Source organism: Aethalodelphis obliquidens, unplaced genomic scaffold (assembly GCF_003676395.1).
Source record: "Aethalodelphis obliquidens isolate GAN/ISIS:26980383/991018 unplaced genomic scaffold, ASM367639v1 scaffold1, whole genome shotgun sequence".
NCBI lineage: Eukaryota > Metazoa > Chordata > Mammalia > Artiodactyla > Delphinidae > Aethalodelphis > Aethalodelphis obliquidens.
Genome location: NW_020837945.1, coordinates 96,856,657 through 96,884,085, shown reverse-complemented (window position 1 = coordinate 96,884,085; position 27,429 = coordinate 96,856,657). Strand labels below are relative to the sequence as shown.

General features: G+C 36.8%; 1 protein-coding gene across 13 annotated transcripts in view; it reads right to left on the bottom strand.

The window, feature by feature from the left end:
* Positions 1-268: 268 nt before the first annotated feature.
* Positions 269-27,429, bottom strand: part of MECOM (MDS1 and EVI1 complex locus) — a 568,287-nt gene continuing 541,126 nt past the window's right edge. For 6 of the 13 annotated variants that reach the window (XM_027112184.1, XM_027112180.1, XM_027112265.1 and 3 more), the window contains 8 exons: positions 23,735-23,761; positions 17,472-17,638; positions 16,315-16,392; positions 12,668-12,837; positions 10,375-10,519; positions 6,775-7,011; positions 5,757-5,940; positions 269-1,826 (listed from right to left, as the gene is read on the bottom strand). In XM_027112184.1, the coding sequence (XP_026967985.1) occupies positions 1,692-1,826; positions 5,757-5,940; positions 6,775-7,011; positions 10,375-10,519; positions 12,668-12,837; positions 16,315-16,392; positions 17,472-17,638; positions 23,735-23,761 (1,143 nt within the window). In that variant the 3' untranslated portion in view covers positions 269-1,691. The remainder of the gene's footprint in view (positions 1,827-5,756; positions 5,941-6,774; positions 7,012-10,374; positions 10,520-12,667; positions 12,838-16,314; positions 16,393-17,471; positions 17,639-23,734; positions 23,762-27,429) is intronic. The other 7 variants (XM_027112201.1, XM_027112273.1, XM_027112191.1 and 4 more) reach the window with 2 other exon arrangements.

Below are 27,429 nucleotides of genomic sequence, written 5' to 3'. Positions count from 1 at the left end.
GGGGTGATCCCAAGGACCATGTGGTGTTGCACCTGAGCCCTGACTTTGTACCACATGGAGAAAGTCCAGAGCAATGAGTGGGAGATAGTCCAAGTCCCTCTGGGCCAAGGGCTATCCTTCATGTCATCTCAAAACTATACACACATGCTCTACATTCCATGTATCTATTAGGGCATCAAAGTCCCAGACAGCATATCTTTAAATCACTGGATCCCAAAGGGAAACCAAAATTGCATGAGAAGGGAAAATACCACACTGTGGGAAAAAATAACCATTTTTGTAAGTCTTTATTTTTTAGTTGCTCCTCCCATAGTAATGCACTGAAAGGCATAACAGTTTATATTGTACAAAGCATTGGAAGAAAGTACCTCAACTTGCCGATTATTTCAAAATGAGACTACAAACAAAAAGAAAACAAATCTGGTTCCTCGATAAAGGGCAAAATAACTGAATACAGTCTGTTATTTACGTCTCTCTTTTAACATAAGGTCTGGAACACTTCATTTTACAAATAGGATTAACATGAACATAACAACGCACAAGCTTGCAGACAACCAGCATAAAATATGGGGTACAGTTTTTAATCAGGAGAATCATGCTTTCATGAAAGAAATTATAATCGTTTATACAATTGAATCAATTTCAGTATTACAAAAACTAAGTTGCATCTATTCGTATTTAGCTCATTAAGAAGGAAAACAAAACAACAACAAAAAAAGGAATGTTAAGAAAAGCCAAACACCATTTGGCACTCCCATACACAGGTTGAGTCACCTTGGTCCTTGAAATTCAAAAAGGGGTGTGCCTCGGACGTCAGAAAGTAGTGGCTGACTGGAACAGTGCTATTTTAATCAACAAACAATAGTTTGCCAACAAATAAATACATGATACACGCAACACACACAAAAAATTAAACATTAAAAAACAGTGACATGATTGTCTAAAATTAAGATGTTATTACAAGGATTTGGCAAACCTTCTATTAGCGTAGTGGTACAGCGGTACTGGTGATGAACAGGTTACTTCACTGACTTAACCTCTTTGAGCATTGAACATCCATAGTTTACAATATACACATACCCTTGTTCCCTCGTTTTAAACAATGTACTTAAAGAAGGCAAAAGTTAATGGGGAAAAAAATACTCCCTGTTATCAGTTTCTATAATAATCAAGTGTGCATTTCATCCAACTACTTCTGTCTTCGAAGGGTTAAATTACATAAAACTTTAACAAAGCAAGAAAATTAAATCTGTAATTAAAAGCAACTGTTCCCAATCATGTGTCAGGTGATCTTGTACAAAAAAGAATTCAGTTTCTATGGAGTGTTCATTCGTATCAATGCTGCCATCTTAACTACTCCTCTCACCCACCCACTCCCAGGGGCAAGGTGAACGGGAAGACGCCTTCTGCCCAGCAAGTTTTTCATTTTTATTGAATCATTTTAAGTCGCATTGATCCTCCAGAAGTCAGCAGCTGCCTTTGCTGTGCAAAACAAAATATCGAGAATAAATAGTTTCTTTTTCTTTCTTTCTTTTTTTTTTTTTTAATCATTCAGTTTAAGGTCCCCAGACTTTACATGAGTGACCCTTCAGGTTTATAAGGCATTCTGCTCAGCAGTCTTTTAAATAGTCCTATGTGAAAAAGCCATGCTACCGTTGGACTTGGTCCCATTCTGGTCGACCTTGGGAATGTCATACGTGGCTTATGGACTGGATAGCACTGGATTCCGCCGCAGCCCTGGCCATACTGTGCCACACGTTGGAAGAATTGTGGGATGAAGAATGGAGGGACTCCTTGTCGGACAATGACAACATCATAGCATATGCCTGAGGTAAAAAGGAGAGACTCGTTAAATGGCATTTGAAAAACATCACTTTTCATTCGAAGGATATCTTTGGTGAATGTTACAAAGAGAAGGGACCCTGAGAAGGAGCATCCCTCATGGGTGTGTTTGGAAGAGTGCGGGACATTTTCTTGTGCTATAATGACATGGAGTTACTGCTGGCCTTTGTTGCCTCGGGGCCACAATAGTGACACGATCTGCAGAACAAAAAATTAATGACCCAACCTAGAATGACAACAGCGCCCCCATTAAGAAACAGGAGCCATGCCCCTCCCCGACCATAACTATAATAACAACCCATCCACTGTTTATGCACATGTTCAACTCACCCCTAATATTACTGAATGCTTACAACTGAAACTGCAAATACAAACAAGAGACAGGCCTGCCTTGACAGTACTGTGGTCCAGAGGAAACAGTCCCAAGGACTCCTGCACTGGATAATTGAGAGCACTGAAGGTGAAATGACTCGCCCAAAGTCACTCGCCTAGAGGGAAGGAGGCATAAGTAAAACTTATTTCTGCCCAGCTTTGAATGCTTTGTCCACTTCCCCTCCACGCTTGAAGTATTCAATGCTGACACTCAAAGACCTTGAAAGTCGAGGTAAATCAAATCGGTTCTACCAAAAAATGAAACAACACAAAAGACCCAACAAAGTTCTAACCCCTGTGCTCCAGTATCTGCCAGCAGAAGGTGCACAGGGGTGCTCTGTGAAGAAGTGCTCTTTCTTCCTTATTATCACGTCAAAGTCCAAATAGCTATTCAGAGAATCTCCCCATTTGCTGCCAAGTAAAATATTCAAATGAAATGTTTGGTCTTGACTTAGGAGTGAACTTTTCACTGTTGATTTGTTGGTCTCATCCACTGCTAAACTTGCTTGTCAAAATGCTGCTGAAGAGGAATCATTAAAGTCCTGCCAAAGACATTCCACCGTCGGTAAACAAAGACAAAATGCCTCCGTTGTTAAGCAGAATTTCATCTCTGGGAGTCGTGCTGAGACATGTGGCCGGTCTGTGGTTTCTTCCGTAATCATGGCATTCAGTTAGAAAATCTGCTCTCGCAGACTGATTTTGATTTGCTGGGTCATTGCTCTCAATGTACACATTTGACTTTTATGTATGCTATTTGCCTTCCGGACCTCTACAAAATCTCCGCAGACATGTTACAAATATTTCTTAAGCATCTACTCTATGCCAGGCACTGTGCTAGGTCCCAGGGAATCAAGGATAAATAACATAGAGTCTTTGTCCTTTGTAGGGATTAAAGTGTGGGTGAAGTGAGCATTGAACTTTATTCCAATTACATACCCACATTTAGAGATCAAGATGAACACTATTCTGAAATGGTTTTAACAAAACTCATTCTTTTTTTTTTTTAACTCATTCTGATATGTGCAAAAATAAAAGGGATTACAAGAGAAAATTTTGAAATCCTGAGGTTGTTTTTGTTTTTTAAAATTTATCTTTGCCTGCGTTGGGTCTTCATTGTGGCGCGTGGACTTTCTCTAGTTGCGGCGAGCAGGGGCTACTGTTCCTTGCGGTGCGCGGGCTTCTCATTGTGGTGGTTTCTCTTGTTGCGGAGCACGGGCTCTAGGCGCATGGGCTTCAGTAGCTGTGGCTGGCGGGCTTAGTTGCTCCGGGGCATGTGGGATCTTCCCAGACCAGGGCTTGAACCCGTGTCCCCTACATTGGCAGGAGGATTCTTAACCAGTGCGCCACCAGGGAAGTCCCGAAATCCTGAGTTTTAATCCTGGCTTTTAACCTGCCTCTATTCAGCTAGCTGCGTGACCTTGGGCAAGTTGCTTAATCTTTCAAGGTTACTTCCCTCATATGAGATGTGGATAATAATAACAAAAACTTAGCTCCAATGGTTGTGGAGGAACCACAAGAACTAACTTACATAAAGTGCTTAGCTTAGTGTCCCTGATGTAAATAGTACCTGCTATCATGAAACGAATTTTTGTAGGATAGAGTTTTTCAGGGAAAACTCTATACAGAAGGCAGCCACTTTCGTATTGGTCAACTATTTTGGATTCAATCACTATAAAAATCACAGAGTAAATATATGAGTTTTGAGTAAAGCATCTGAATCTATTCAGATTCTAGAAAATGATAAATATGGAATGTCTGCCTTTCGGTAATCAAAGGAAATAAACATTTTCATGCACGAGGATCAGTGCTGAGCACATAACTGACAGTTAATGACAACTGAATGAATGAATAAAGTCTCATGAAACAAAGTCAGTTTGCAAAAAGGCATGACCATCTTCAGATTGACATATATATGACATTATCAAGTAATAATAAAAATATGAGCTAAAATTGCAAAATGCAAGTATTTCTTGTGAAGGTAATTGTTAGCCCAGCTGGGCCGGGACTTTATATATCAAAATGCTGGTACTGAAATACATCATTTCCATTATCTTTAAGTTCCCAGGACCCTTTGCTTTCTATCACTGTGACAGTTTCAGGAATTTTCAGGTATTGTGCCTTATAATGTCATAATTTGGGGTGGAATAATTAAAAGAAAATTTGAAAAAGAAAGAAAAGCTGGCTCCCCCAGTTTCTCTGATCCACTAGCAAGGAAGAACGGGAAATCAAGAGTTAAAAAAATATATTAGACACTTCTTATGGCTGTCTCCACGTGAAAATGAGATGTCTACTCTGGCTGGTTTACTTTTAATGTTAGAAAATGAAAAATTCATTTTTATCCTCATTCAATGATAGAGCAGGAAGGGATATTAGACATCTTCTCCACTCACCCCACTCTACAATGAGGAAATGATACCCATAGTTGTGAAGTGATGTTCTCAAGCTCATGAAGCTAGGCAACTCCAGAGTTGAGGCTGGGTGCTTTCACTTCAATTCAGAAGGAACATTTATGTTGCCTATTACCATACATGATATCTTAAGACTTTGTATTGACTTTACTGATACTTTCAAACTTGTATTATCCCACTGGAATGTTTTCCCCACTTTAGTTGCAATATGACCACATTTGCTGTTAAGACCAGTGCAAAACATCTCATCCAAATAAGAAATTTCCAGATGTAGGAGTTAATATGGTCACATGGTTTGATATGTCAGGCCACCTCTAAAATGAACTCTGGATCAAACAATTAGACCAAAGTGACCAACAGATATAACAACAGAAAGTTTCTTTTTTCTTTCTAAAGAAAGAAATGGACCTGAATAAACAACCTGGCTGAGTGCAGATGTCAAGTAGAAAGGACTGACTTCCCTTTTTTGTGAAAAAAGAACTGAGGCTATCTTCAGTGGTATTTATAGATCCTTAAATGGATTTATTTTGGTCACCATAGTGCTGATAGATTGCTATAGACCTCAATGAACTTGGGTACCACTCATTCATTCATTCATTCAATAAAAATCGATAGGGTGTATCTCCAGGTTTGCCATTAAGTTGCTACAGACTTTTGGCAATTCATTTCATCTCTGACCCTCTGTTTACTCCTAAATTCTATCATTAGATGACTTGTTTATTAATTATGTACAGTAAGAAACAAAAATAGAGGACAGAATTCACTTTCCAAAAATCTCAAAATGCAATTAGGTTGACAAAAATTATAGACACAAAGCATTAGAAAATAATTCTGAAGTAATATACAAATAGGTGCAAGCGAACATTATGGACCATCTATACAAAGGCAATGTAATTGCAAAGGAAAGGGAAGATTATTGTAGGTCAGGGTTTGACACAGAAATTTCTGTGCAGAATCCAGTCATATTAATTACTGTAGGGGTTGACTATTTTGGATTCGGTCATAGACAAAGATTTGAACGTTTTGAGTAAAGCATCTGAGCCTGCTCAGATTCTAGAACATCGCAAAGAGCATCTGCCTTTGGTGTCAAAGGCACAATGTCATCAGGATGCTATACTGCAGGAGAGTATGTACCTGTGATTTGGACTTTCTGTGTAACGGCTGTTTAAGTTCCTCTGGCACATGGGAAGCACTGAAAGAAGACACCTCAGCTTCAGTATATTGATTATCTTCCATTTTCCTCATTTTGAGGCTATCTGTGAAGTGCCTTATATGATCTAGAGCAGAAAGTCCAGTTTTATATTCTTCCTCTTTATACCTAAAATGAACCAATGGGAAAGCACAGAGGGTTTTTTTTTCTTTTTCAGTTTGATATCCAACCAAATCACTTTTCATTTGAGTCTATACACTTGTCAAACATATTATATTTGCAGTAGAAAGTAGCCGGCGTCAACTCTTGGGTTCTTTAAAAAGCTTACAAATATTCTATCTTATAAATATATTTCTTTTCAGATTTTTCATGACTAAAGCAAGAGTATATTTGAGATAAAGAATTAAAGTCAATGACATGGGAAGTCAGCAATGCAGTGGAGACAGAGTTCATATGTTTATAATTTCCATTTAAAATAAAGCCAGTTACGATTATACTCGTTTGGCACCAATTATCCCTATGAAAATATAATATTCCCATCAATTTAACTATTGGGCTAATTTTTTCCATTTAAATATCTATCATCTATATAGATTCCAAATATATCAAGTAAAGTGAAATTTATCTCAATAATATTTGAATAATAACACACCAGATAAATTGAATAAATTAGATAATGTTGAAATCTCTATTTTTCTTTGAGTAGAAATAGGTAGAGCCTAAATAAGTGATTGTGTACTTGTGTAGCTTTCATTTTACCCTTCCTTCCTCAGGTTAATCAGAGTTTCACAAATACTGATGTATTTTCATGCTTGCGGATTATGTTGATGGCCACTTTGTTTCCATCTTTTAAAAATTAATCCACTGTGTATGCCTTGCTAATTCAAGTTTAGTTTTTATAATTTATTGCTCGCCAATTGCTTATCACCTGGAATAGTGCACTAATGGAAGAACAGAGCAGCAGGAATTGTAACCCTATGCGGATCTACTTTTGCTTCTCACCTCATTGGGGACGTCTTGCAACTCATCTCCAGGGCGCTGGTGTCTTCATAGTCATCCTCATGGTTTCCTTCATGTAAAGTACTTGTCCCTGGTTCCTTTCCTGTTTTCCCAGTAATATCATTGTCTTCATCCTCCTCATCTAACAACACCTCGTCTTCCACCTCTTCATCATCCAGTAAGTCTGAATTTTGACTGGTCACCAAAGCCTTTTCATCTTTAAAGTGACTGCCATTCATTCTTTCAAAAGCATAAAAAAGAAAGAGGTTCAATTACTGGTATCATTTGTAAACGTGCAGTTAGCTCTATTATCACGTCTTCCTAGCAACAATTTAATTTTCAACATTTGTAGAGCAAACTTTTTATTGTTTAGGCTTTATGGCAACCATGGGAAAACAATGGAACCTCACAAATGAGAAAATGAAGAAGAAAAATAATTGTGTGATTATTCAGATTATAAATAGAGCCTCTGGTCGAACTGGGAAAATAATCTCGGTCTCCTATTTCTTATCAGGACTTTGCTTGATAAATGATATTGTTATATAGGATATAAAAAGCACACAAAGGTTTTCTCTAAGTAAAATTACCTAATTACCATATAAGTATGCACCATTTAAAAGAATAGATTTCTGGAAAACTCATACCCCTGAGCAACACTGCCAAAGCTTCAATACACATGCTTCAAGTGAATCTAAGAGTTCAAAGAAAATGTTAAAATAACCGCCAAGGACTAACCAGTATTTGCTATTTCTAGGTGACACTGGTGGGTATACGGCACTTAAACACTCTACTGAGACTTGAAAGTGTTTGAGTGCTCGTTTATTCGTACTTTGTTCAAATTACCCTGGATGATCTGAATGTAAAAAAATTCCTTGTTTCCCAGGATAACACTGGGGTGGGAAATGATATAAAAATGTAATTGTACAAATATCTCTTGAAGCTTACTTAGCAAGTGTGTACAACATAATGATGCAAAAGAAGACTATTATATTGAAAAAGCCATCTGTAATATTTTAGTCTGTGGTGGCAAGGATTGCAATACATGATTCGAAAGTTTAATTATAAAAGAAACTTAATAACATAGAAGTCCCCGTTTAAAACTTTGGAGGGCATTTATGAAACTAGGATAAGCTTTCAGGCTTTAAAGTAAACATTAAAATATGTGTAACTTGAATTTAAGTTTCGCTGTAAGGTTTTAAAGTTGAAACTGTTATAAAACAATTATAAATGTTTTGAATCTCTCTTCCTAACTTCCTCCTTTTAAAGATATATGATCAGGGAAGTTAAGGCAGTTGCCCAAGTACAGAAAGCTTGATAGAAATTAAATCATCCTAGGCATCCAGGTGTCCTGATTCCTGGGCCATTCAGAATCTTTCAATTTTGTCTTGCTCCTTTACCTATTTACTAATTCAGAAAACTTGCTGAGACTGCTAAATTATTGTTACAGTCATGTACAATTTTCACATTTAATGTAACTATTTTTCAGATTATGGAAAATCAGGTATCAGCGATAGACCCCCATCACTTTCCCACATTTAAAAAAAATGAGTACAATTTAATACTTAGATTTCTCAGGGCAAAAAAATACATAAATAAAACAATTGTGGATGTGACAGATGCACACAGTAAAAATTCATTTGACCAGAAAAAGTCATATCATCATTAAGTTTTTTTATACAATCCGTCTCTTAACCTCTTTTATCAAAGAATGATGAAAACATGTTTTGCACAGACATAAATTATTAGTTTCCAGTTACACTGCCAACTTGCTAGCTTGAATGGATCGAAATTGTTGTTTTAAAGAAATGAAAGAAAAAGTAAAAGAACAAAAGAGTGCATGGATGAAAACCAAAAGTAACAAAGCCAACGTGATTAAGAAAACCTATTTGTTAATTATGCTTTCAAATGTGGCAATTTATGGGGGTTAAATTATTCATCAAAAGTAGTCTGATAGGAGTTGAGGGGAGAAAAGTTGGATGACTCAGTCTTCTTACTTCTATGCTGTTTAGACATGTTGAAGCCAGATGTTGCAGCTCTATGGTTCACAAATCTCCGGCTAAGGGCTCGAAATCTGAATAGGAGTCTCAGAACACAAATGGTGCTTTTTGTTCGCTATTTCTTATTTGTATCATGTAACTATCATTAACAAAATGTCAAAATTATCAAAAGATCATGACTGTCTTTCTTACTTGTCCTTAGTACTTTGTACTTCTGATATCTGCCTCACCTCTCTCTCTCTCTCTCTCTCTCTCTCTCTCACACACACACACACACACACACACACACACACACACACACACACACAGGCAAGCAGAGGGAAAGACATCCAACTGCACAAAGTTATAGTTTTATCAGACTTCTGAGAGGCTGGGAAGAGTCATGCAATAGCAGATATTCTCTCCTCGTTCCCTTAGAAACAATTTTATACAAGTTGAAGAACAGAGTGGTCATATATATTTATGTTATCTTGGAAAATAATGTTTATTTGATACTTGTCTTAATGGAAAAAAGTATCTAAAACAATTAACTTTGACTTTTAATAGCATCAAAGATAGAGAACACTAACACTTGCATGATAAAGAGTCATGGAACTTTCATTGATTTCCTGTTACATTAAAATGTACATTGTAGCATCCGAATTTAATAGGCCACTGGATAGTTATATTCAGAACAACATAGTCCTCAATATCAGATATTTAATTGTAACTTATAGATAAGAAAAATTAAACCCAGTAGTTTGGGTAAAATAATGTTTCATTTATATCACATAAAATGTAAAATACTAGATAAGTATTCATTATCATTATCAGCATCATTAAAAGTTTTTCTATATGAATTAAGCCATATGTGCTTGATGTTGATAATGACAAGAGGGAGCCAGTGCACCTTAAAAACAAGGATGATTATACCCACTGAAACAAACATGCCAGAATTAAACGAGGATGCACCTGAGAGCATATAAGGAAGGGATAGAATCTTATTCAGAAGTCACAAACGGTTTCTAAAAAGATATCTGGATGACATTCAATAAGTATTTTATATGTAAGTATCTACAGTATGTATAAATATATACAGATACATACATATATATATAGTCATATAATATATATAGTCATATACTCTCTGTATACATGATATATCATATGATCTATAATAGTAACCACTGTTAGCCAGTGATTCAACTGGACCCCTGTGGTGGCTTTCCCTTCTAGTTGGAAAGTTTTGATAAAATATTCTAATTAGCTATCAAGAGAGGCAGAACAGAACGGTGGTAAAAGGCTGGGCTCTGGAACCACAGAGCCCAGTTGAATCCCATTTATTACTTAGGTGACCTTGGGCAAATTATTTAATCTTCAGTGTCTCCATTCCTGCACTGATAAAATTATATAACAGTAGTCGCTGTCTCATAGGGTTATTAGGGTAATTAAGTTAACTAATAATATAAAGTGCTTAGAAGACCATTTGGTATTTAATCTGCACTAAATAAATACCAGCCATCGGTGGCAGGAGTAAAGTCGTGTCACAAGAGTGAGTGCTGCAAATGTATTTGAAAACGCTCATTTGTGAAATCATCGACTTTAAAGAGGAAAAAACAAGCTTTACCTCTCTTCTGTGTTCCTGGGAGACTGGCTGCCATGGTTGCTATTCCCGATGAAATTTCGAATTTCTGTGAAGTAAGCATCTTCCTTGTCATCGAGAATCGCACCTGTACTTTCCAGTTCAGAATGAGGCGACGATGTGGCCGTACCTGAGGGGAGAGAAAGCCTTTTGTGAAAAAGACAATTATGTATAGCGCAACTTATTTTGAATCTCATACCTTCTTCATTTGATCAGTGTTGTTTCCTAAAACAGGCTTTTTCGAATATTAATAATGATAACTTTAGGAGGTCAAAGTCTTCCCAATTTTACCACAGTACCCATGCCAGTGAGTAATGGGGACTATTTTGAACCGTTGAAATAGTGAGATACAGTCACCCAAAGATGCCGTTTCTCCCACTAGCTTCCTCCTTTTCCCACTGTAACAAGGGAACATTTTAATTTGTAGAATGAGAATATGGGGTGAGGCAAATCATAGAGAGGTCTTACATACATTCTGCAGAAGAAACTGTATACCTGGTTGCAGTCAATATGTATTTATTGCCCCTGTGCTAAAGTATGTTATCAAATAAAGACTGAACACATGCTGGAAATACTGCATTTTGATTTGGTGGATTAAGCCGTGGGTAGACTCAGAACACACCAGTCGAGAGACAGTTGTGGTATAATATTAAGAGGACAATATTGAGTCTGTGGATTACAGAATGATTGTCAGCTTCCTTACCTATAAAATTAGAATCAAAATACCTGTATCACAGATTATTCTAAAGTTTCCATAAATTTACAAATTATGAACACTGTATAACATGTGGTCAAACTTTATACTAACATTTGCTTCATGCTGTTTAGCGTGCCCACAAAATATCTACAGTTTAATAGTTCATCACAATAGTCTAGATGACAAAAACAAGAGGTTAGAACACCCCTCAGCTTAACAAAGTTATAACCTGGACCAAAAAAACAAGTATTCAAATTTGACACATTATATCTTTAACTTATTTATTTTCTGAAATAATTTTGACTAGAAAAATTATAGGGGTATATTGTAAGAAAGTGTAGCCACTTTTGTGTATTGGATTAGACTTCTGCCTCTAAAGTCCAATATTTTAAAACCATGATCATTAGATTTTTGGCTTTAAGGGAAACGAAGAGTATATAGTTCATTCAAAATCATAAGCAATGTTCCCGTACAATAGAGGACGGATTAATAATAAAATAATTTCCTTCAGGGCTTCCCTGGTGGCGCAGTGGTTGAGAGTCCGCCTGCCGATGCAGGGGACACAAGTTCGTGCCCCAGTCCGGGAAGATCCCACATGCCGCGGAGCGGCTGAGCCCGTGAGCCATGGCCGCTGAGCCTGCGCGTCCGGAGCCTGTGCTCCGCAACGGGAGAGGCCACAACAGTGAGAGGCCCGCGTACCGCAAAAAAAAAAAAATTTCCTTCAGTAAAGATTACTACTTTGTATAAACCCAACTTTTCTCTGTTCTTAAAATCCTTTTCAGGAGCGGCATGCACAACCCCTCTCCTCACTTCTAAGTCATTTCCTTAATTCTCTAGAAACAAATTATGGGTACATAAGTTGGTTTCACACACACATGCCAGCTGCTAAGCATTCGTTAATCGTTTATTATCTAAGCATTAGAAGCCAAAGGCAAGAAAACCTACCATGTCTTCTGCTAACTATGCGCTGGTACGTCTGGGTTAAGGGAAGGCTAGTTTTTTGCCACTTTTAACTTAATTCTACATTGGAATTTGTGACCAAAACCACACACCACTATCATTCGCTACGGGTTACTCTGATCATGTTGACAGTCTTCAATCACTCATCTCTAATCAAGGTCCCCTGGAGAGGTCCTCTGAACTGCAAGCCTTCTGCAAAAGCCAGCCATGGTTTCTAGGTTAATACTCAAGAGCGTGGCATTCTGGGGCTCCACTGTGGTCATCCTGCCAGGCTGGGGGCCACGTTCTGTGCCAATAGATGGAAAGATCGTTCTCTGCAATTTAGGAAATCTTGGTTCATGAGTCTCCGGTGAGTTCGGGTCATGGTTCTCTTCGCTTGAGACTGCCCACTGAGATGAATCCAGGAGAAAATAAAATCATCCACATAAAGCTCTGAGTTGTATATTATTCAACGATCACATCATTCACTTCATTCAAAAATCTCAAGGGAAACGTGCTGCAAATTTGCACAACAGGATCTGATTCTCGTGTCAAAGTGGAACGGGAGAATGATCACAGCTGTCTTTTAAAATAAGAAAAATAAGCTACCGTCTCCCCCTCAAAACACAATTGATGACCTACCAGACATGTTCCCATTCTCGTGCTTCTTTAGGTGTCTGTCTAAGTTGGTTTGTTGACCAAAACACCTATCACACAAGTGACACTTAAAGGGCTTCTCTTTATTGTGGATGTTGCGAACATGCCGCTGCAGGTTAGAAGATATGCTGAATGACCTGTCACAGTACTTGCATCTGAAAAACAAACACAGAACAAATATTCGCAAGCAAATCGAAAGAGAGTTCTCAAGACAAGCAAACCAGATCTCCAAAATTATCACTGTAGAGAAGATTACTATCCACACAGCCAAAATTTCAATTCCAATAAACAGACTTTGATTGCATTAAAGATGTTCACGACTTCATAAAAAACCATAATAAAATACTTCATAAAACACCATAATAAAATCACAAGTTTATGAAGGTAATCAGTTCTAATACTTCAAGTAAAGCTCACAAAATTAAAAATATTAAGAAATAGTAGTTTTGTTTTACCTTCTGCTTAGGACAATACAATTAAATCTTCTGTAAACAAACATGAAACAGATTCACATATTGTTCAAATAAAGTAAAAAGATCATTTTTTAATTCGAAACTTCTGAGCCTGATTAAATAATTTCTTAGTAAATTCACTTTCTCAATTGCTAATCCTGAAGGAGAAATTCTGTTATCTTCTCCAAAATAACAATAAAGGTTCCAAACTCTTAAAACGGGGGCAATGTAATAGTTTAGTCTGATACCAAAGATACTGATTTTCATAATCTATAGTTATTAGGGGCCCCCAAAGCCTTTATTGTGTTAACGTTTAAACTGTCACAAAAGAAAGAGTACCACTAAATTCTCCTTTTCGGATAAAAACCCAAGGTCTTTGCTAACCCCCTCTCTCTGGATTCCCCCCAGTTTTCCACTTTTATTTTTCCTAGAGTCTGTGGTGGTTCTGAACCAGGTCAGTTTTTTCAGGAAAGTACATATTATTGCCTGGCTAATTGTTTCTGCCTTCCATGATATTTAAGACAAAAAATCATAAATTACTGAAGTTCTCCTTCAGTCACAAAATAAAAATGTGGCCTCCCACCCTCTCCCCTTCCCACCAGCTCTTATGGTGAGGAAGAAAAGTGATAAATGACAAGATTTTCTCCTCTGGCATTTTAAAGGGTGCATCGTCTGTTTATATTATTTTTTGGTACGTGTGTTGCGTAAAAGGAAAAATCAACTTTCTCTAGATAACTTTCAAGTGAAAATTTCTAACTTAGCAGCCAAAAAATCCGAAACTCATTCTTCCGTGTGTGCAGGGCCCTTCTCCCACTTCTGAATGCAGACTCAGCAGTTCGAGGGACTCTACATCAGAAACTGCCCCACTCCATTCAAAGTGTTTGGGCTTTATGGCTGTCTCTACATGATGCCAGATGTCCAGTTAGTTCGGTGGGGAAATAAATCTGTTAAACTAGTTACTTTGTCATAGTATCAGTGAACCAACTCAAGGGCTGACTTAACTTCCCTCCTAAAAAACCATTCTGGCATCATGAGGTTCCTCAAATTTAAATGAATAATATTAATTTTAAAATGGGTAAAATCCCACATTGATAGTAGTTGTAATATTTAAGCCTCTGTTTTTGAAAAAATATATATATGGACTCTTGGCTTTCTTTGAACTTCCAAGGCCCACTGCAAGGAGAACCATGGTACAGTTAGCACAGTTGTGTTGTCCTAAGCAGAATAACCTAGGAAACACTGATAGAGAAAACTTAGACTCCCATCAAACTTTTTAGAAAAATTTTCACTCAAAATATTTTCTGCACAAATCATGAGGAAGAGAGATTTTGTCTTTGACATGCTTCCAACTGTCTGCTTATAGGCACAGAAGCTGTAAATCCAATAAATATCATCCACTCTAACAGAATCAGTCAATAAGGAAGTTTTAACCAAAAACCATCTGTTACTTTGTATCTTTCCTCTGCTAATATCTTGGCCAAATGTCCGAGTGCTCCTAAATAATAATCATTCCATTCTATTCCAGTAAATTAGCTGGTGGTCAAGAAACAGCTCAATTCAGAGCCTAAGTTTCAGAAATTCTAAAGAGCAATACATAACACACGCGTGAGCATACACGATTAAGCCTTCCTGGTTACTGGATGTAAACACAGGGGTCAAGGGAGCCTTTCAGATCATGGTAGGAGATTAAAAACGCTGACTTGAGAGTTCCAGAACTGGGTTTTAATTTGGGGTCTATTAATACCAGACTTTACAGAAGGCAATTAGCATCTGTGGATCTAAATTTTTTTACTTGTAAAACAGAAGAGCTGGACAAATAACTGTTTAAGGTCTTCAGCTATGAAAAATTCTGGTTTGCGTTTTTAAAAATATACGGACAATAACAGCACCGTTTACAGGGTAGAAAGAAACCACTGAATTCAGGTACAAAAAAAGAGTAAAATGAGCATGGTATCATAGTCGCATACCAGACCCTTGGCCATAACAAAATGTAAGTGTGGAAATCTTTCCTCCACTTAAGCAGAATTCCTTGGATGTGACATTTTCTCAAAAAAGGGAAATCATCTAACACTTCCCATTTTTATATCTCTCTGAGACCTACTATATCAAGCACATTCTATCACATATAAAGTCATTTATAAATATCACTTATGATTAGTGATTTACAAAACATGTAGGCAAGCAAAGAATTTAAGAAAATACTTTATTATTTTCTGAGTTTAAGTCCCTCCAGTTTTCCTAAAATTTCTCCTAAAATTTGAACACTCTTCAAATGAACATTGGTCTGCCCATTTTCTTATCCTTGTATGTAAAAAAGTCTTTGAAAGCTGATAATTCGTTTATTTTAATGACAAAAGCATTCAGACAAAAATAATTTTACACATATGCAATGCATAAGAATTTCAAAGCAGAATAAAATTACGATATTACTTAAGATAAATAACATTCATTCTTTGAAGAAATATTCATGAGTACCTAATACTGTGTACAAGGCATACACATTCAACAATGTAGGTGATATTTTAAAACTGGAATGGAGAATGGTGGTTAGTTTCGTTTGTTAGTAAACAATAATATTAAAATTAAACACAGGTGCCATGTGTCATATGGCTAATTTTGACACTTAAGAGAATAAGCTAAGAAGCACTTGAGAAATTGTTGACAGAATTGCTCCCTTCCTATAATATATTCTATTTTATCTGTTCTACCCCTAGCTCCCTTTTCTTCCTCCTCTCCAGGTTTAAAATTTATTCTTTAAACCTCCTAATGGGACCTGTAGACATTGACTTAGCTGTACTGGGAAAACAAAGATATATCCGGGTTGTTAATTCCTAGCAGAGATTTAAGGCTTGGAAGAGGGAGGCTGCAAGATTATGATTATTGTCAATTAAAAAGGCATGAATCACTGAGGAGAGAGAGCACTTAATTTTAAAAATGTATAACAGTCCTTAAACGCTTATTCTATACTAGACACTGCTAGAACTTTTAAACTGAGATACAAGAAGACGATTCAAGAAATTAGGACTTTTCTAAATTTTAACCCCAGCCATTAGTTAATTCTTCTTTGACTCAAAATTGAACAGACAGACATTCACAAAAATAGCCTCTTTTAAAATTGTGGCAATGAGCCTACTTTATCACAATATTTATCAAGACATTTAGTAAAAATCATTGTCAAACCTGTAAGGCTGCTCTCCTGTGTGGGTTCTCAAGTGCCGTGTCAGGTTCGCAGATCTTGGAAAAATCTTGCCACAGTATCTATTATGAAAAGATGTTTATAAGAGAAAGTCAGCACAATTGACTGTATTCCATTCAAGCTGCATAGAAGCCAGATGCTTATTCCTGAATTAATTAATCTTGCATGGAACTCACATGTCTTTGGTATTTAAAATTTGCAACAAAGCCATTCTACAGATATAAATAACTCTACAAATAAAGACTGCGTTATGAGATCCGGTTGAATTTGCTCACGCATAAGCAAGCAGTTTATGAAAACAGACTTGAGTTTTGATGACCCCCATGCTCCTCTTTTATTAACTGTTATCTTTACATTCACAAAACTGAACCAGACAAGGGGATTAAAAAATGACAAGAGCCTGTGATTCCGGGTTGATGTAAACAGATTTCAAACGTTTCAACTCATTTTACATGTTAGGCACAGTGACAACTCTCTGTACATTGAGTGGTATCAGATCAGACAAGATTCTAAGACCTCATCCATCAAGGTATGTTCCTATAAAAGCTTTTCTGGAAAGAAAGTGACACATTTTCCAAACAGCAGATAAATTGATATGCCTGAGTCAGATGCCACAAATTTCTGAAGACAATTCAGAAATTGTAAGTATGATTTATTAAAAAAGAAAACAGAAACCAAAAAAGAGCTTTACTGTACTACTGATGAGTAACAAGAAACTTATTAACCAGTTTTCTTCACTTATCGACCTTATTTGTCCTTCATTAATAGCCTTATTCTTCAATGCCATGACAATTAATAAATATATGCTTGAGGACAGTAGTATTATACCTTTGGATGAAAATAATTAGCTGTGAAAGAAAATTCATAAATATCAAAGTGAAACAAGTAGATAGCATTTGGACCATTTCCAACCTCATTTATCACAACCAAATGGCCTGTGTTAAAATTTTCATTTAATAATAATTTTTTTAAACCACTATTTTTATATCCCACTAAATAAAGAGTACTTTGAAGTGCTTGAGATCTATCATGGTTGCTATTAATCATCCAATCAAGAATAATTTCCAAAACAAACAGCAGGGCCTTTTGAAATCAGAGGGGAGATTTTTGGAAAGCAGGCCATGATTAACTTTGCAGTTACCTGCAGGTATAGCGTTCCTTTCCTTTCCGCAGGAGGTTCTCTGGCAGGGCGTTGGGAGGAGCTCTGAAGTTGAACATGGAGGGAACCGACTGTAGAAGTTCACTGGCCTCAGGTTTCAGGGCACTGAAGCTCTCCAGCTTCTCCGCCATGTTTTCAATAGCTGACATCTGAAAGGCAAAAGCACAAGACCATGAAGGATGGGGCAGACATCCTTCCTTCTGTAATTATCTCTAGCAAACCAAGAACAGATTAATAAGAGGGAAGCATCAAATCTGCTGAATGCAAGGGGCTGTAGAAAGAGACTGTAGTGTCCCAATATTAAACAAATGAGAGAATTCATTGATCTTAAAGATAACAAAGGTAGAATCAAGCTTACAAAGTGCCAAGTGAACTTTTCCATAAGCCCTTAGTTAGACCATTTTGTAATAATTTGATATACAATTGAGCAATGAAATACATGAGAGAGAATAAAACCGTTAGATTTTTTATTAAATTAAGAGACAGCATTAGTATCATGCTATCAACAATCACCAGGCCCACCTGTGAATGACTGACTGCAGGAAGGAAGAAATTAATACATCCCCTCCAGAGGCTGGCTGGAACCAGGAAATGTTTGACTTTACTCCCTCCTTTTTTAGTACAAAAGAAGCTTGAATCTAACTCTGGCAAGATGGTTCTTTGGGACACAAGTCCACCATCTTCTCGGTCTGTGAGATTTCCGAATAAACAGTAAAAAAAAATAGTAAACTGGAAATTATAGCAAGAGATCCTGTATGCCTTGTCTAGGTAATAAAAACCATAGGAAGTAGGGAGTCCCATGAAAAGAACTCACAGCATGAAAAACATCAGGTGTTCCAAAGTTATAGCTTTAGCCAAATGTATGCAATGCAGAAAGAAAAAATTAAATGTGTAAACAGTGCTTTATGTTACATTAATATCTGGATATACTAGATTTTTAAGTGTGATTATGTACAAAGAATTTTGGTGAAATATTCATTTGTCATGGACAAAGATTAAGTTGAAATGACAGTTCATGATATATTATCATAACTTCACATAACCTGGCACGGGCATTGTAAGTATGACCAAACTCTTAGAGCAGTATTCTTGAAGAAAAACTATCCTGCCTGGTTCTTCCCCTCAAATAACCTAATTCATTTTGCTTATAATCTTCAAGTTTTTGTCTTCCTGCACACATATTCGACAGAGTCATAAACAGAGGGTGGCATTTACTTTCAAAGGCAGCTTGATCCTTACTGTCTATAGTTAGACAGACTCTCTCACCTTTCCTTCAACCCTCCCAAAATGTTGTTTCCCCCATGCTCACATTTTATTTGGAAGCTGCTTACTACTGAATTTTTAAGAAGAAAAAGCAAACTCTCAGGCCATCTTGTAAAATCAACTCACCCATTGTTTATTTGGTTCTCAGGGCACTATGCCACTGGAGAACTCACAAAGCTGTTTAAAAGGTGTTTGCACTCTGTTTCTCAAAAGACTGGGGCGGTAGACCAGAAGACCCCATGCAAGGATTAAAAATGTTAACAACTATACATTCAAGCAACCGATCAACCCAAGAAAAAGATTCTTTTGCTGATAAGATGGTAAGACAGAGTTGGAGTTCCAATTTATTATGAGTCCAGGTTAAAAATAAAAGGCAACACTTCATACTCAAAAAGAAAATTAACAAAATTTATACTCCGCGGACACACAGCTGGACAGAATACCACTGACTTCTTAAACTGGAGCAAAATCTTAACCGAATGGCCTAAACATGATTCTCTTCTTACAAAGGGAATATTGTATGCTTGATTCTTCAAATGACTATTCATGTTGTAGTTAGCTTCCTTTCTTTTCCCTTTATCCTGGAGCCTGCCCTCTCATTTCATGCCCAGACTCCTAATGCTAGCTACAAATTGCAATGTACAGGGTACCACTGCCAATTTGCCAAATGTCTTTCATCAAACACGGTGCAAAAAAATCTCAGAGGAAAGTCAAGATACATTTACTTGTCAGACGACAAATGTGAACGCACTGGGAGGCGGTAGGGGCTATAAGCTCAGGGGTTTGATTCATAATCACTCAGCTGCTAAAACATTCTCCACAGATGCAAGCGGACAGCACATTTGTCACTATGAAGGATTTTGACACATACTGATCACAGGGCAGAGATATAAAATGCTGCTGCTGCTCATAGAGGTTGAAGGAAACTCTGTCCCTGCTGAATATGGTCATTATCCCCCTCTAACCAGAGCATTAGCATTTTCATATTACTTTGGATTTTATTTATTAAAAATCAATCCAGAAATATTTTATGATACTATTTTATTTGCATTTATTCCTTCTAATTGTTGCTTGCAGAAAATCATTCTGATATTCCACCCTCCATGGAATAAATTGTCTGAGTGAAAAATGACCTCTGGCCTTCAAGCTGATTAGCAGTAACAAGCAGGGGTAAGGGGCATGACCGCATATATTTATTGGGAAAAATAACAAGTGCATGGGTGATGATTATAAATGTTTTATTTATGTACATTTAATATTTGAGTAAAGTTTCATTATCTAGTGGTTTTAAATCATTTGAGTGTCCGCCCTGCCGACACACTCGGATTCCTGGGGCAATACATCTTGTAGAAACACTTTCCTTTTATATGGAAAATAGCTTACTCATGACCATCATTATTCTCGGCTTTCATCTCCAGCACATATAAACTACAAGTCCTTCAAGTTATTTAAGAGCAATTGGCTGTTGAGAAATGTGTCTTGCTTTAGTAGCTGCTAATAGCTCCTTTTAAAGGAAGATCACTGTGATTACTTCACCTCAAACTGTTTCAATTTGGGAAAAGCATTAAGAAATAACAAAATATAGTACGGACTTGATGACTAAGTAACAACATTCTTAAAGATAATAAGAAAAAGAATAGGGGTTACCCAAGCGCCTCTCTTATAAGCCACACCCCACCTTTGGCTTGGGGTGTCAAACAAAAAGAGAATTAAGTCAGAGTGGGGAAGAGGGAGAGAAGAAAGATGGGAAGTGAGCTGAGGGTAGCTATTAACACCACATATGCAGACACACACCCCCTCTCCACTTTCTTTCCGGCTAGCAACCACCGAAACAACATAAAAGCCATCACTGAATCCTTCCTCTCATCTTCCAAAGATTTGCTCTCACAGCACTTGACATCAGCTGAAAAGAGTAAGTTTCTCCATTAGGACAGATAGAAGTGACTTAGATTGACATATAGACACTACTATGTATAAAATAGATTAATAAGAACCTACTGTATTGCACAGGGAACTCTACTCAATACTCTGTAATGACCTATATGGGAAAAGAATCTGAAAAAGAGTGGACATGTGTATATGTATAACTGATTCACTTTGCTGTACACCTGAAACTAATACAGCATTATAAATCAACTAGACTCCAATAAAAATTAATTTTTAAAAAAAGTGACTTAGACATCTGCTAGTTGGGGTAGTTTAGCCATTCTGTGACCAACAATCAGCCCTGGTCCATATCTTGGATTAAGGTGTTGGATTAAGATGAGTTTTATCTAATGTATGGGTCCAAACCTCAACTTTCTCTAGCTATCTGGGCTGACTCATGTGTTACTCCTCTTGGAATAACATGCATTTTGTAGAAGTGGTAAGTTTTGACATTCATTTTAAAGTCTGACTTGGTATTTTAAAAATCAAGATGAATTGGGATAAATGAAACAGAATCTAGCTAGATATACTTTTCAACTATGAAGAAACCAATGAAGGGGGAACAATGTGTACTACAATGAAGAGGACATTTGCTAAGAATGGGGGAAAAAAGGAGGAAAAATCACATCATATATTTTAAAAACGTATTGCCCTCTGTCCTATTAATGTCATAGGCTAATCTCCGATCAGTAAATGACAGCTTTTTTCCTATGGAACAGTAATTTTTATTTACATATATTGTAGTTGTTGATGGTATCTGCAGCCAGATGTCTGGAAAAGGAAGTCATTTCACCCCCTTCCAGTCCCCAAGGGGCTATTAACTTTATACTGACGCAAACTAATATTTAGACACAATTCCCTAGCTCCTACCAAAAAATGTAGCTATCTCTCTCGTCAAATAAAGTTAGTATTTGTAAAAACATTTCAGCAGGCAAGATATCATCAACTGGGTCTGAAGCACTTAGCTTAACATTTTTTATCTGGCAGCCAATAATTGATGACATAAAGAAGTTTCTCATTAAAACTATTAAAGTGACAATCTGATTATACAAAATGATATGTCCAATGGCACCATGAATTATGTGACCTAATGTTTCACAAATTAGATTACACATGGCTTTATCATAAAATAACTAACTTTTCATAAATAACTTATGATGGGAAAGTTTGTAGATTTGGTAGTTTTCTATATTTATTCACTTGATAATCTAGAGAAATCTTAAAATCATGGCCATTTGGGGGAGAAATACATATTCATATTTTATGGTTGTCTCATTCCACATATCACATTCTGCAGTCATGATTATAAAATTATAGGGTTTTTTAACCACTCAAAATGATAAACTTTAAATATTTTACTTCTTTCCACTAATATCTATATTTTATAGTACAAATATAAATTATTGCTTTGAAAAACCTGTGAGCCAAAGAATGGGAGTGTTTCCAAAGCATTGCAATGGCCGTTGCTATACCATTGTACTATCAGGAAAGGGTGTCTAACTTAAAATCTGAACTGGCTTTGTAAGTTGGTAGAAGCACTGGCCATTTGTGTAGGATACAGCACCTTATGCTTGAAGCGCCTAACAGCAAAGCTACTAGCAAGTAATACTCTACGTTAGAAATAATGAGGACGATGACGTACGATATTCTGGACAGACCTTTGCCAGGAGAGGCAGACAAGAAACACTAGAAATACAAGCCAGGATAATGAAAGAACAACGCTGTCTACTGCACAGCTTTGCCTAATAAGGAAGTTTCTGTCTCTCTTATACTCTTATACTTATACTTATACTTTGGAAATAAATGAACTGAATCCTTAAAAGTTGATAGGATGAGAAAAATCACAATTCATCACATATTCCACAGAAGAAATAAAATAGAAGAACTTCCGTTCTAAAAGGAAAACTAACATCAGATAGAGGAAATAGGTAACTGCCAAAGTGCTCTAACTTAAAATAATTTATATATAATTATATGGTGACTAAAGGAAAATTTAACTACATTCCAAGATTCTGCCCATACTTCAGAATCAGGATAATTTTGAGTGAAGAGGAGAATGAAGGAGTAAAAGCACATACACTTAGAGGAGATTTTGTAATACATGTTATTTACATATATTTCCATTGACTCAAGGTTTATTTGGTAGTGAAAAGTAAATAAATAGTATTCTTTGTATCTTGAATAAAAAATAAAGTTTTCCCCTACTGATGTCAACTGACTGTATCTGGAAACGTTAATTGAAGGTTGAGGGGGAGGGATAAATTGGGAGATTGGGATTGACATATACACACTACTATATATAAAATAGGTAACTAATAAGAACCTACTGTATAGCACAGGGAACTCTACTCAATATTCTGTAATGGCCTATATGGAAAAATCATCTTCAAAAAGCATGGATATATGTATATGTATAACTGATTCACTTTGCTGTACACTTGAAACTAACACAACATTGTAAATCAATTATACTCCAATAAAACTTTTTTAAACTTTAAAAAAAAAAAGTTGAGGAAATGGACCCAATGCTAAAGGATACATTCACTAGTTAGATAAAGATTTTTAAACATTTAGTCTTATGACTCCACATAGCCAGAACCAAGTTCTGCCCCAGGTTATATGAATGTGAATTCCAATGTCATCTTGTGTCTACACATAAGTTCAGGTTTTATCCTTTTGAAGGCTTTATCATAAGCATCTTTAACATGCTGGTCAGGCTCCCCCAAATAATGGTTGTTTCCACTTAGTGACCCATCTTGAAGTCCCTTTTAACAACATGCTCTAAAGTGCCCAGAAAGAGTTCTAGATCAAGGTATAATTACATGGAATGGGTCAGATTTAGAGAATAAACTTCTTTCTGTAAACAATTTATAGCACACTAAATGCCCAATTATAACTGAAGGCATTCTGCAGCTTGACAAAGCTGGAAATCTATCTGCTAAAGCCATATCATTTTATGGAAAGGGCTCAGAATTCTTTGTCTGTATGGCAACTTGTAAGTTGTTTTTCTTTTAATTCTACGTTATTTTAGTCAAAAATATAAGTAGGAAACTTACCCAAGTTCTCTGATCAGGCAGTTGGAACTGGGAGCAAAATTGAAACAAAAAACAAAAAATTACTTCTGTATCAGTATCTTTATTGCAATCTATCCTTTGAGAAATTAACATTTATACTAAGTAATTTTTGCTTATCATGTAACTATATCTTGAGTAAAAGCTTTGGAAATGAAAATTAATAATTTTATAACACTGCTGAGTTTCCTCTATTTACCTAACTTAAATTTTAGAATCATGGTTATAAACCAGAATGTGCTTATTTCCAAGCAAGCTAAATACTACTTACTATCAAATCTTAAATAGCAAAGTAGACACTTCCTTTTTATCTGTTTGTACTCACTGCAAAACAAGATTCCTAAATTTTACTTTAATAACTAAAAATTAAGCAATTTCCTGCAAAAAAGATATAGTCTCTTGCATTTTTACAATGTTAGTAACAAAGAAAATAAGATATTTACTCAAATGTGAATCACTGAGTAACAAAAAAGTAATGTCCTTGGAAAAAAACTGCTTGACTTCTACTAGGATGGGACTGAGACCATCAGTAGGCCAAACACCGAAGGATATTAATGAAAAGAACTACAAATGTCAAGTTATTTATGACAATTTATGACAAGAATCAATGGAGAAAAGTTCAGTGAGTTAGAAGCTCTATCAGAAAACACAAATGTTACATCTTTAAAAATATCATTTTGCGGCTTCCCTGGTGGCGCATTGGTTGGGAGTCTGCCTGCCGATGCAGGGGACGCGGGTTTGTGCCCCGGTCTGGGAGGATCCCACATGCCGCGGAGTGGCTGGGCCCATGAGCCATGGCTGCTGGGCCTGTGCGTCCGGAGCCTCAACTCCGCAACGGGAGAGGCCACAACAGTGAGAGGCCCGCATACAGCAAAAAAAAAACACAAAAAAACAAAACAAAAAAAAATATCATTTTGGTTGGTTAAAGGGGATATATCTTGCTTTCTTAGATTATGGTATCTTCAGTAAGGAAGATGCACAGTTTTTAATGATGAAAGGTTTATCACAGAAGAAATCTAACACAAGAAACACTTGTTGAAAGCACAAAAGAAGATGAAAGGCAAAAGACTTAAGTGATTTTCACACCCATATATATAAATGATAACTTGGGAAAAGACCTTAGTCTTTTTCCCAGTTCCTTGGGATACAGTAGCAAGTTGACATTTTAAAGGAAGAAAATTCAAAAAACGAATGCATAAAGGACAGAAATGGAAGTAAAATAGAGTCTCTGTCGCAGATCAACACAAAGTCAAACATCTGAAAATGAAATATATAAATAACCAAAAATAATATTTAACGTATAGGAAAATCAAACAAAGGAATAATAGCCAGTTTTATAATAGTATAATTGCCAAGTGATATCTACGGCCATTCAAATGAGCTATCGAAGTGAATGCAAAGTACCCAAAATGCAAAGCACCCAATGAAATGGACATTCCAAAGATCACATGGTAATATCATTTCCTCCATCTCACCTCCTGTGGCTGTCATCTTCTTTTCAAAATTATAATCTGAGACTCCACAAGTAATTTTCAACCACATATTCAGGAAGAACCTCTGTAGTGTTTATTCCACCCCTATATTAAACTAACTTATTTATAAGAGAAAAATAGAAAGCTAAATAGTCCTCCAGTGGCCCGACAGAGCAAACATACTTCTTTAAGAACTGAACTGAGAGGAATTTAGACCCTAAGAATGATAAAACCAGCATTTACCTTTTGATTTTGATGTATGTGTTCCTATATGTTTGGGGTATTTTTGACAAGGATTTGAAAAATATATATTATTCCAAAAAGCAATAAGATGGACTAATAATCTTTCAATAACATTTAATAAATATCCACTGAGGTGTTTGACTTTCATTGATTAGGCACTGTGCACTGGGGAAGGAGGAGGCCAGAATACAAAGACATACAAAAAATTGTAAAATCAGGCTTGCCCAGAGAATACCACTACCAAGCATTTACATATCTATCTACATATAGGTTTTCCCTGAAGCATCAAGAACATGTGGTCTCCTCTTTATTATTATAATAACACTGAGAAGTAGATAGGGTAGGTATTATTCTCATTCTGAAGATGAAGATACAGAAGGTCCAGAGGGACCATGTGATTTGCTCCAATATACTTTAAATGAAAAATGAAGCAGCAAATGGTCTTAACCAAGCACTTATCTAGCTACAAAATCATGGCAAGCCCTGGGAGCAGAGGCAAGTCCTTCCATTTTGGCTTCTTGCTCTGTGCCACCCTGATTGCTGCCCAACAAGGCGGCACGGAGAACACAGTAAGCAGCTTTCCAAGGACTTCTAGATACTTGGTATAGCCCCACCAAAGAGACTGGGCTCAGGGGATGGCAGGAGGGTATTTTACTGACACCCTTTTATATTCAAAATGGAATACTTCTGCAACCAATAATAAGAGCTTTTCCTCATCTAGGCCCTTCCATATGCCAAGCACAAGGCTAAACACATTATGTACGTGATCACTAATCCTTGCAGGTCCCCTGGTAAGGCTGGAGGGGTGTTCCCATTACACTGATAGAGAAGGCTCGGAGAGATGAATTACATTGCTCAAAACCGAAGCATTTTTGTGAATAAGTAGGAAAGCCAGTTCTAAAGCGGTTATTTCTGGCCCCAAATCCTGGGCAGTTTCTCTTTGTTTTCATTTGTTTGTTTGTAGGAAAGTAGATCTTGAGGCTAGGACAGAATTGATAGAGGACTAGAAAGAACAAGAACGTTCTGCTGAAACTTCGGAACATTTGAGGCAGATTTTCTGAAAGAACAGACTGGTCTGAACGGTGGGTGAAAACTGAGTGACCCAAGCTTCTCTCAGGCTACGCTTTTTATGCCACCTGTGTCCCACTGATACACAGCCCTAACACAGGAAAATAGCCACGATGGTTATCAAAATAATGAAATATTTATGTAGTCTTTGGTAAATAGCCTCTGCCCCAACTACCCTGAACGTCCTCCTGCAGCCCTGGCCTCCTCCCAATAGACCCTTCAGACAGCCCACTGGCCAGCAACTAAAGCATGAACAGTTGGTGCAGCAAGGGCTTCCAGGACCCGGCTCCAGAATGGCAGAAGTCCATTCTGATTGATCGGTATTCATCACATATGATGTGTTAAATAGCTGAATATCACTGTTAGGTCCTGTTCTTATGGCAACACGCAGCAGTGGGCAGTCCCTTATACCAAGACGCGACATTCTGGTGTGGGAAGAAAACTCTCTGCCACTGTGGCTCCCACAGGCATATTTTCAATGGTCTGAGTGGGTGATTGCTGTACTGCAAGCACTGTACATGCACCTCATATTTTGTGGTCCTTCATTAACTTCGGGAATCTTAAAACATAGCAGATTTTCTTATATTAATATTATTTGATTAAAAACATGTATATACTATATTTTTTAATTCATTTTTTAACATCTTTATTGGAGTATAATTGCTTTACAATGGTGTGTTAGTTTCTGCTTTATAACAAAGTGAGTCAGCTGTACATATACATATATCCCCATACCTCCTCCCTCTTGTGTCTGCCTCCTACCCTCCTATCCCACCCCTCTAGGTGGTCACAAAGCACTGAGCTGATCTCCCTGTGCTATGCGGCTGCTTCCCACTAGCTATCTATTTTACATTTGGTAGTGTATATATGTCCATGCCACTCTCTCACTTCGTCCCA